The 11,917-nt window shown below is 43.2% G+C and overlaps 1 protein-coding gene across 1 annotated transcript; it reads left to right on the forward strand.

Moving 5' to 3' along the window:
* Positions 1-10,984: 10,984 nt before the first annotated feature.
* On the forward strand, positions 10,985-11,917 carry LOC134576740 (free fatty acid receptor 3-like). Its single transcript, XM_063435454.1, has one exon. It carries the CDS (start codon positions 10,985-10,987, stop codon positions 11,915-11,917), a length of 933 nt encoding a protein of 310 aa, XP_063291524.1.

Here is an 11,917-nt window from a genome sequence, read left to right on the forward strand (position 1 = left end):
GCTTACTGTACCTATGCTATGCCCCTGAATATATTAATTAGTACACAATTAACAATAGCCAGCCCATAACTCTTATTCTGGACTGGCTAACGACGCTGTCCGAGGAGCCTAAAGGCAGTGTGCTATATCTCTGTACATGCAGTGCTTCAAACTGAAACTCTACACATACGGACTTCAAGCACCATAACCACTTCAAAACACTGAAGTGGTCGTGGTGCTTGCATTATTCTTTTAAAACACACTAAGGATTCTCTTTACTCCAGTGTTGCTTTTCACCTTATTCTTTACTGCTCTGTCTTTGAGGAGTGACCGTAAATTACACCAACATCCTTCCTAGACAACTGCCTTTGTAGGTCAAATATCATTTTTTCCTTCTAAAAGTCAGGAAAGGAGGGTTCTGAGCAAACTGACCATAACAGGGATTGTTTCCTAGTTAGACAGACAGACGGACACACAGACAGACAGATCTATAAACAGACAGGCAGGCAAAAAGACACTTAGACAGACAGGTAGACAGAAAGATAGACAGAAAGATAACCTGACACTTACTGGTACTGAAAGGGTTATGAGAAGCCGTATTGCTTTCAAGAGTGATATGAGCTGAGTCTATTTACAAACAATGCATTGAGCGAGAACATGGGTAAAGCATACAGAGCTGGGAATCTGCAGCCAGTTTCCTGTGGGTCACTGTTTTATGACCAAACAAGCATTGTTATCTCAATGTTCCATATAAAAATAGCTACTTATGACATAATACCTGCAGAAATGACATGAAAGAAGAGCAAAGTACTTGTGATTTGTCTAATGGGCAGGTTTGATCTTTACACACATCCTATTTTTACAGATAAAAATCAGCGTCATTTTCATTTTTTCAATTAATCAGTAATCACAAGTAATAAAGGATGGAGAGATTTATGGGTGAAGAGAGGGAAATGGAAATAGGAGAGGTTGATAGAGGAACAGTTAGAAGTGTGGATTTAAAGAACAATGAGTGAGAATACATGCTCATGTGTGAAAGTAAGATGTGTGCAAAGATGGATGGATGATGGATGGATGATGGATGATGGATTAAGGATTGATAGATGATGATGGATGGATGAATGGACGGATGGATGATGGATGGATAGATGATGGATGGATAGATGATGGATGGATGATGGATGGATAGATGATGGACGGATGGATGATGGATGGATAGATGATGGATGAATGGATGGATGGATGGATGATGGATGGATGGATGGATGATGAATTGATGGATGATGGACGGATGGATGGATAGGTGATGGATGGATGGATGGATGGAAGGATGGATCATGGATGGATAAATGATGGACGGATGGATGATGGATGATGGACGGATGGATGGATGATGGATGAGTGGGTGATGAATGATAGATAGATGGATTGATGGATGATGGATGGATGGATGATGGACGGATGGATGGATGGATGGATTGATGGATGATAGACGAATGGATGATGGATGGATGGATGATGAATGGATAGATGATGGGTGGATGGATGGGTGATGGACAGATGGATGGATTGTGAATGGACAGATGATGGATGGATGGATGGATGGATGAATGATGGATGGATGATAATAGATGGATTGAATATATATATATATATATAAAATGATGTGGATGGGGTGGAGTGGAGGGTAGAATGAAGGTGAGGATTGATTGATTGATTGATTGATTGATTAATTAACTGATGAAAAGGTGAGGTGGATGGATAGATGTTAGATGGATAGGTTCAAGGAAAGATAGAAATAGGATGAGGCAAGACAGCATGAACAGATGGAATAAAGGTCGGATTGACAGATGGACAGATGAAAGGTTGGATGGATGGATGGGTGGAATAAAGAAAGGATGGAAGGATGGATGGATGGAATAAAGAAAGGATGGATGGCTTTATGGATGGGTGGATGGATGGATATATGGATTGATGGGTGGATGGATCAGGTAAGGAGAGGATCTATTGAGGAATGATTGGATGAATTGATGGGATGTAAAATAGATTGCATTTATTGAGAGATTAACGTAGAAAGGAAGGAATTGTGAGGTAATTGATGACAAATGTATGCAGAAATGGCAGAATGTTTTGATTGATTAACCCCTTAAGGACCAAACTTCTGGAATAAAAGGGAATCATGACATGTCACACATGTCATGTGTCCTTAAGGGGTTAAAGTATCTATCGATTGATGTAGTGATGGGGTTGTGGTTAGTGGGAAGCAAGTCCAAGTATAGTTTGACAAGAAGAATAAAGAGAAGAAGAAGGAGAGGCAGACATTGTAAAATAGCAGAGGTAGCTAAAGGCATCAATTGTATTATAATTAAAGCCACGCTGTATCAACATCAGTAACCTCAGTATGAAGGAAAGACTCCTGGAAATTACAGTCTATAACCACTCCACTGTCTGCTATATCAAGGAATACATATTCATTTTAATTGTCTCAGATGTATTGCACCTTTGTCTTTGTACTTGTGATGTATTGCACCTTTGTCTTTGTACTTGTGCCAGCTGTACCTATAGACAATGCTGCGGAATTTGTCGGAGCTCTATAAATAAAGTATAATAATAATTTAATAAATGCTCTATACTGCTTTGGCTGGGAATAGAGCTGCAGAATATTTCTAAGCCCCAATCATCATGTATTCAAGGACAAAAAGTAATTTTTATAATGCCTCTTCTCCTGTCTCCTGTCTAGGACTGTTCACATCCTATTCCAGTTTCAAAGGCGTTTTCTTTCTGTTGAAGGACATTTATTACAATTAAAAGACAGTCATATGCTAAAAAAATAGAAACTCTGCGAAAGTTTGCCAGAAAATATGTAGATTAAAAATTATGTCTACTTGGCATCCTCAGTGCTGCTATGTGAAATCATACGCACATTATCACACAAAGGCAATTATTATTAATATTATATTTATATTTATATAGCGCCAACAGATTCCGTAGCGCTTTACAATGAGTGGACTAACAAACATGTAATTGTAACAAGACAAGTTTGACGCACAGAAACAGAGGGATTGTGGCACTGCTCAATGAGCTTGCATGTTAGAGGGAGTGGGGTATAGTGACAGTAACAGAGGGATTGAGGGCCCTGCTCAGTGAGTTTACATGTTAGAGGGAGTGGGGTATAGTGAAACAGTAACAGAGGGATTGAGGGCCTGCTCAGTGAGTTTACATGTTAGAGGGAGTGGGGTATAGTGACACAGTAACAGAGAGCTGGAGGGCCTGCTCAGTGAGTTTACATGTTAGAGGGAGTGGGGTATGGTGACACAGTAACAGAGGGATTGAGGCCCTGCTCAGTGAGTTTACATGTTAGAGGGAGTGGGGTATAGTGACACAGTAACAGAGGGATTAAGGGCCTGTTCAGTGAGTTTACATGTTAGAGGGTGTGGGGTATAGTGACACAGTAACAGAGGGATTGAGGGCCCTGCTCAGTTAGTTTACATGTTAGAGGGAGTGGGGTATGGTGACAGTAACAGAGGGATTGAAGGCCCTGCTCAGTGAGTTTACATGTTAGAGGGAGTGGGGTATAGTGACACAGTAACATAGGGATTGAGGGCCTGCTCAGTGAGTTTACATGTTAGAGGGATTGGGGTATAGTGACACAGTAACAGAGGGATTGAGGACCCTGCTCAGTGAGTTTACATGTTAGAGGGAGTGGGGTATAGTGACACTGTAACAGAGGGATTGAGGACCCTGCTCAGTGAGTTTACATGTTAGAGTGAGTGGGGTATAGTGACACTGTAACAGAGGGATTGAGGACCCTGATCAGTGAGTTTACATGCTAGAGGGAGGGGGGTATAGTGACACAGTAACAGAGGGATTGAGGGCCTGCTCAGTGAGTTTACATGTTAGGAGAGTGGGGTATAGTGACACTGTAACAGAGGGATTGAGGCCATGCTCAGTGAGTTTACATGATAGAGGGTGTGGGGTATAGTGACACAGTAACAGAGGGATTGAGTGCCCTGCTCAGTGAGTTTACATGTTAGAGGGAGTGGGGTATAGTGACAGTAACAGAGGGATTGAAGGCCCTGCTCAGTGAGTTTACATGTTAGAGGGAGTGGGGTATAGTGACACAGTAACAGAGGGATTGATGGCCCTGCTCAGTGAGTTTACATGTTAGAGGGAGTGGGGTATAGTGACACTGTAACAGAGGGATTGAGGACCCTGCTCAGTGAGTTTACATGCTAGAGGGAGGGGGGTATAGTGACACAGTAACAGAGGGATTGAGGGCCTGCTCAGTGAGTTTACATGTTAGAGGTAGTGGGGTATAGTGACACAGTAACAGAGGGATTGAGAGCCCTGCTCAGTGAGTTTGCATGTTAGAGGGAGTGGGGTATAGTGACACAGTAACAGAGGGATTGAGGGCCCTGCTCAGTGAGTTTACATGTTAGAGGGAGTGGGGTATGGTGACAAAGTAACGGAGGGATTGAGGCCCTGCTCAGTGAGTTTACATGTTAGAGGGTGTGGGGTATAGTGACACAGTAACAGAGGGATTGAGGGCCCTGCTCAGTTAGTTTACATGTTAGAGGGAGTGGGGTATGGTGACAGTAACAGAAGGATTGAAGGCCCTGCTCAGTGAGTTTACATGTTAGAGGGAGTGGGGTATAGTGACACAGTAACATAGGGATTGAGGGCCTGCTCAGTGAGTTTACATGTTAGAGGGATTGGGGTATAGTGACACAGTAACAGAGGGATTGAGGACCCTGCTCAGTGAGTTTACATGTTAGAGGGAGTGGGGTATAGTGACACAGTAACAGAGGGATTGAGGACCCTGCTCAGTGAGTTTACATGTTAGAGGGAGTGGGGAATAGTGGCACTGTAACAGAGGGATTGAGGACCCTGCTCAGTGAGTTTACATGCTAGAGGGAGGGGGGTATAGTGACACAGTAACAGAGGCATTGAGGGCCTGCTCAGTGAGTTTACATGTTAGAGGGAGTGGGCTATAGTGACACTGTAACAGAGGGATTGAGGCCATGCTCAGTGAGTTTACATGATAGAGGGAGTGGGGTATAGTGACACAGTAACAGAGGGATTGAGGGCCTTGCTCAGTGAGTTTACATGTTAGAGGGTGTGGGGTATAGTGACACAGTAACAGAGGGATTGAGTGCCCTGCTCAGTGAGTTTACATGTTAGAGGGAGTGGGGTATAGTGACAGTAACAGAGGGATTGAAGGCCCTGCTCAGTGAGTTTACATGTTAGAGGGAGTGGGGTATAGTGACACTGTAACAGAGGGATTGAGGACCCTGCTCAGTGAGTTTACATGCTAGAGGGAGGGGGGTATAGTGACACAGTAACAGAGGGATTGAGGGCCTGCTCAGTGAGTTTACATGTTAGAGGGAGTGGGGTATAGTGACACTGTAACAGAGGGATTGAGGCCATGCTCAGTGAGTTTACATGATAGAGGGTGTGGGGTATAGTGACACAGTAACAGAGGGATTGAGTGCCCTGCTCAGTGAATTTGCATGTTAGAGGGAGTGGGGTATAGTGACAGTAACAGAGGGATTGAAGGCCCTGCTCAGTGAGTTTACATGTTAGAGGGAGTGGGGTATAGTGACACAGTAAGAGAGGGATTGAGGGCCTGCTCAGTGAGTTTACATGTTAGAGGGATTGGGGTATAGTGACACAGTAACAGAGGGATTGATGGCCCTGCTCAGTGAGTTTACATGTTAGAGGGAGTGGGGTATAGTGACACTGTAACAGAGGGATTGAGGACCCTGCTCAGTGAGTTTACATGCTAGAGGGAGGGGGGTATAGTGACACAGTAACAGAGGGATTGAGGGCCTGCTCAGTGAGTTTACATGTTAGAGGTAGTGGGGTATAGTGACACAGTAACAGAGGGATTGAGAGCCCTGCTCAGTGAGTTTACATGTTAGAGGGAGTGGGGTATAGTGACACAGTAACAGAGGGATTGAGGGCCCTGCTCAGTGAGTTTACATGTTAGAGGGTGTGGGGTATAGTGACACAGTAACAGAGGGATTGAGGGCCCTGCTCAGTTAGTTTACATGTTAGAGGGAGTGGGGTATAGTGACACAGTAACAGAGGGATTGAGGACCCTGCTCAGTGAGTTTACATGTTAGAGGGAGTGGGGTATGGTGACACAGTAACAGAGGGATTGAGGCCCTGCTCAGTGAGTTTACATGTTAGAGGGTGTGGGGTAAAGTGACACAGTAACAGAGGGATTGAGGGCCCTGCTCAGTTAGTTTACATGTTAGAGGGAGTGGGGTATGGTGACAGTAACAGAGGGATTGAAGGCCCTGCTCAGTGAGTTTACATGTTAGAGGGAGTGGGGTATAGTGACACAGTAACATAGGGATTGAGGGCCTGCTCAGTGAGTTTACATGTTAGAGGGATTGGGGTATAGTGACACAGTAACAGAGGGATTGAGGACCCTGCTCAGTGAGTTTACATGTTAGAGGGAGTGGGGTATAGTGACACAGTAACAGAGGGATTGAGGACCTTGCTCAGTGAGTTTACATGTTAGAGGGAGTGGGGTATAGTGGCACTGTAACAGAGGGATTGAGGACCCTGCTCAGTGAGTTTACATGCTAGAGGGAGGGGGTATAGTGACACAGTAACAGAGGGATTGAGGGCCTGCTCAGTGAGTTTACATGTTAGAAGGAGTGGGGTATAGTGACACTGTAACAGAGGGATTCAGGCCATGCTCAGTGAGTTTACATGATAGAGGGAGTGGGGTATAGTGACACAGTAACAGAGGGATTGAGGGCCCTGCTCAGTGAGTTTACATGTTAGAGGGTGTGGGGTATAGTGACACAGTAACAGAGGGATTGAGTGCCCTGCTCAGTGAGTTTACATGTTAGAGGGAGTGGGGTATAGTGAAAGTAACAGAGGGATTGAAGGCCCTGCTCAGTGAGTTTACATGTTAGAGGGAGTGGGGTATAGTGACACAGTAACAGAAGGATTGAGGGCCTGCTCAGTGAGTTTACATGTTAGAGGGATTGGGGTATAGTGACACAGTAACAGAGGGATTGAGGGCCCTGCTCAGTGAGTTTACATGTTAGAGGGAGTGGGGTATAGTGACACTGTAACAGAGGGATTGAGGACCCTGCTCAGTGAGTTTACATGCTAGAGGGAGGGGGGTATAGTGACACAGTAACAGAGGGATTGAGGACCCTGCTCAGTGAGTTTACATGCTAGAGGGAGGGGGTATAGTGACACAGTAACAGAGGGATTGAGGCCCTGCTCAGTGAGTTTACATGTTAGAGGTAGTGGGGTATAGTGACACAGTAACAGAGGGATTGAGAGCCCTGCTCAGTGAGTTTACATGTTAGAGGGAGTGGGGTATAGTGACATAGTAACAGAGGGATTGAGGGCCTTGCTCAGTGAGTTTACATTTTAGAGGGAGTGGGGTAAAGTGACACAGTAACAGAGGGATTGAGAGCCCTGCTCAGTGAGCTTACATGTTAGAGGGAGTGGGGTATAGTGACACAGTAACAGAGGGATTGAAGGCCCTGCTCAGTGAGTTTACATGTTAGAGGGAGTGGGATATAGTGACACAGTAACATAGGGATTGAGGGCCTGCTCAGTGAGTTTACATGTTAGAGGGAGTGGGGTATAGTGACACAGTAACAGAGGGACTGAGGACCCTGCTCAGTGAGTTTACATGTTAGAGGGAGTGGGGTATAGTGGCACTGTAACAGAGGTATTGAGGACCCTGCTCAGTGAGTTTACATGCTAGAGGGAGGGGGGTATAGTGACACAGTAACAGAGGGATTGAGGCCATGCTCAGTGAGTTTACATGATAGAGGGAGTGGGGTATAGTGACACAGTAACAGAGGGATTGAGGGCCCTGCTCAGCGAGTTTACATGCTAGAGGGAGTGAGGTATAGTGACAGTTACAGAGGGATTGAGGGCCCTGCTCAGTGAGTTTACATGTTAGAGGGAGTGGGGTATAGTGACACAGTAACAGAGTGATTGAGGGCCCTGCTCAGTAAGTTTACATGCTAGAGGGAGTGGGGTATAGTGACACAGTAACAGAGGGGTTGAGGGCCCTGCTCAGTGAGTTTACATGTTAGAGGGAGTGGTGTATAGTGACACAGTAACAGAGGGATTGAGGGCCCTGCTCAGTAAGTTTACATGCTAGAGGGAGTGGGGTATAGTGACAGAGTAACAGAGGGGTTGAGGGCCTGCTCAGTGAGTTTACATGTTAGAGGGAGTGGGGTATAGTGACACAGTAACAGAGGGATTGAGGCCCTGCTCAGTGAGTTTACATGCTAGAGGGAGTGAGGTATAGTGACACAGAAACAGAGGGATTGAGGGCCCTGCTCAATGAGCTTGCATGATAGAGGGAGTTGGGTAAAGGGACACAAAAGGTAAGGGAAGTATTAGGGAGGTAGATTGGTAGAATAGTATTCAGTATATGTGTTTTATTTACACAGATTGATTTCTAAACACATTTGTTGTCATTTAAAAACAAATTACCGGGAGTATTATTGCTTTGGAGCTCTGTTATACAATAATAACAATATGGAGCTCCTAGAAAAGAGGGACATTAGGATATAAAAGAGTGACAGAGGAATTTGGGCTTGGATATAGGGACTGTCCCTCCTAAAACAGACACTTGGGTAGTGTGCTAAAGGAAAGGGATAACGTGTGGGTGAATGCTTTGCACAAGGTAAAGAAACAGAACAAGTCATTTGAATGTAAATATCACTCTACACCAGAAGAAAGAAGATGGTAAATAGTTCTGCAGAGAGAAGAGATGCAGTTTTGTAGGCAAAAAGTACAGTGTATATAACTATACTGGGGATATAGTGCAGCACAGGGGTTTTGCCATTGGAAAAATTACGATTATTGCTTTGCAGAAACAAGAGACCAAGGATCTGGCATAGTATATAACTCCAGAGATGGAACAGATACAACGTGGGGTTCAGGAAGCCAGTCACAGAGAAAGGAAGAGGTCAGAACAATGTACTACAGGAGTAGAGTGATAGCACAGGGAAGAAGTGTCAGACTACACTATGTTACTCGTCAGAAGGAAAAGGCATCACTAGGATAACCTTTACTGCAGCATTTTCCTTCTCAACCTTCCTGATTATAACTCCAATTTAACTCCTACCAATATAGGTTTACAGACACCAGATTGAACTACTTTTCTCGTAGCTTTTCTTCTGCTTATCTTGTCCTCAATTGGCTTTTCACCGCATCAAGAAAACTATTTAATCTCCTAGCCCTGAATTGCAAGCATTGCACTAGTCAGTTGCTTAACCAAAAACTCTGCAACTCTTGTATCCAAATCCAACATTCTCAAAATCAGAGAATACTTATATATAACACAGATGCTCACCAAAAGTGGGCAAGAATACATTAATTAAAATTACCCTTAAGAATCGTTTATGTTGTAGGAAGACCCCTCCAGTCTTCTTGATAAATATATAAGACATACAATCTAAAAGAATTAAAAAAAATAAAAAAGAAGAAGAAAATTATGTTTAGTCTGTGTTTTACATACATTGCTCCCATTCCAGTTCCCTTGTAATTTCTCTGAGTCCAAGTATTAATATATCATAAATACTATTGTTATTATTATTATTATTATGTTATTATTTATATAGCGCCGTCAAATTCCACAGCACTTTACAATGGGTGGACGAACGGACATGTAGTTGTAACCAGACACGTTGAACACTCAGGAACATAGGGGTTGGGGGCCCTGCTCAATGTGCTTACATGATAGAGGGAGTGGGGTATAGTGACACAAAAGGTAATGACAGTTGCAAGAGAAGAATCAGTTGGGAGCTATTGACAGTTTAATTTATACGCTTTTATGATGAAGTGGGTTTTTAATGATTTTTGAAGGAGTGGAGACTGGGTGAGCATCTAACGGAGGAGGGAAGTGAGTTCCACAGGAACGGTGCAGCCCTGGAGATGTCTTGAAGGCGAGCATCAGAGGTGGGAGTACAGACAGAAGATAGATGTAAGTCTTCAGCTGATCGTAAGGGCCTAGACGGGACATACTTGTGTATTAAGTAGGATAGATAGGTGAGAGCAGCATTATGTAGAGATTTGAAAGCAAGAACCAGAATTTTAAATTGAGCCCTATCTCTTACAGGAAGCCAATGTAGGGACTGGCAGAAGGGTGAGGTGTGGGAGGTGCAAGTTACTGAGATAATGATAAGCCCATATTGTTAATAATGCATACTTAATTCATATTGTCTCTTCGTTTGTTTTTACTGGAGACAGATTTCCTTGTATGAGTGCTTGACACAGATTTTGCCACTTCAACTGTATCTATGGTTCATTACATCACCTGTATCGATGTTTAGAATGCTAGTGATATCCTGTACTATTTAATGCTCTCTCCATTGCTTTATTGGATAAGTTGTTTTTCATGCGATAGAGCAAATCCCTATCTTATGAAATCAGTGGCAGAATAAAATTTCATACTTAACCTTTTGCCTGAAAGGTGTATAAAATGTTTGTTTTCGCTGTTGTGTACACTCTGTTGCCGTAGAATGGTTACATCCACATTATGGGCTCGGTTATAAATTTATTGCTTTATGGACCAGTTAACACGTATGTTGTTCACTAGGCCTATTGAAGAAATCATTAGTGTAGATCAGCAATCTTTCTGGGCCATTTCACATCCATTTAGTACATGAAAATAGAAGATCTATTATCTCTGCTCCATGTATTCAATGTTCGGCTTATAGCTATCTGCAAAATACATAACATGTTTCATTCCTTGCTGGGCTCACTACGTTATGGGATCGCTCTGTTAGGTCAATCAAGAACGGAGCCTTGGAGAAATATCATCGACTGTGTTATGGAGATGCCTTGTTAAGAGACTTCTGACTGCTTCCTTTTTAAGGATTTTTATACATGGTCAATAGTCATACCAACGAAGGAAAAATGTATTCCGATTCCAGTTTCCTGAGAACCACTGGGTGCTTGTAAAATGTCTCAGTGTATTTTGTCATTGTCAATCTATGTAGTAACGATGATTTTAGGTTTGCCTGCCAATATTTTCATACTTTATATTTTCTTCAAGAAGGCTCGAAGAAGATTGACTCCCAACCTTATCTACATGATAAACCTATGTATCTCTGACTTGATGTTTTTGATGGTTTTGCCCATGAAAATAAAAGAGACTTTTCACTCTGGCTGGACACTTCCTGCCATTCTATGTCCACTCTTCAATTTCTTCCACTTTACCACCATCTATGCCAGTGTTTGCTTCCTGAGTGCTGTAAGTGTTGGCCGCTACTTGAGTACCGCTTTCCCTATCAAGTACAAGATTTACAAGAAGCCTCGATACTCTTGCCTTATCTGTTTATGCTTATGGGCAATTGTCATTGGTCATGTTGTCTTCGTGTTTTTAATAGAAACCACACAAAATGGAAGTCTGGAATTTTTTCTCATGAATGACGAAGGCAAGAAGCTCTGCTACGATAATTTCACGGAGAAACAGTTGTCTGTGATCATTCCTGTAAGATTGGAGATGTCCATTGTTTTGTTTTTCTTGCCGTTGAGTATTACAACATTCTGTTATGCATCTTGTATACGAATTCTCATGAGGTCTTGCATGCATGCCAAACACAAGAAGAAAGCAGTCCGCGTTGCAGTAACCACCTGGACAGTCTTCATTGTGTGTTTTGCCCCATACAATATTTCACACGTGGTAGGATTTGTAAAAAATGAGAGTGTTGAATGGAGAAGATTAGCTCTCCTTCCCAGCACGTGCAACGCATTTATCGATCCTCTCATCTTCTACTTTTTGTCTTCTTCTGTGGATCAAGGCTTCTACAAAGTTTGGAAGACGTTGCAGTTTAAGTACAATGTTTCAAAGCGGAAACTTTCATCTGTGTTCATGAAGGAACAGAAGGACAATTCCAGAGTATGTTCTGTAAAAACGATTTCAGCGACAATATGA

This window comes from Pelobates fuscus, chromosome 11 (assembly GCF_036172605.1).
Source record: "Pelobates fuscus isolate aPelFus1 chromosome 11, aPelFus1.pri, whole genome shotgun sequence".
NCBI classification, from domain to species: domain Eukaryota; kingdom Metazoa; phylum Chordata; class Amphibia; order Anura; family Pelobatidae; genus Pelobates; species Pelobates fuscus.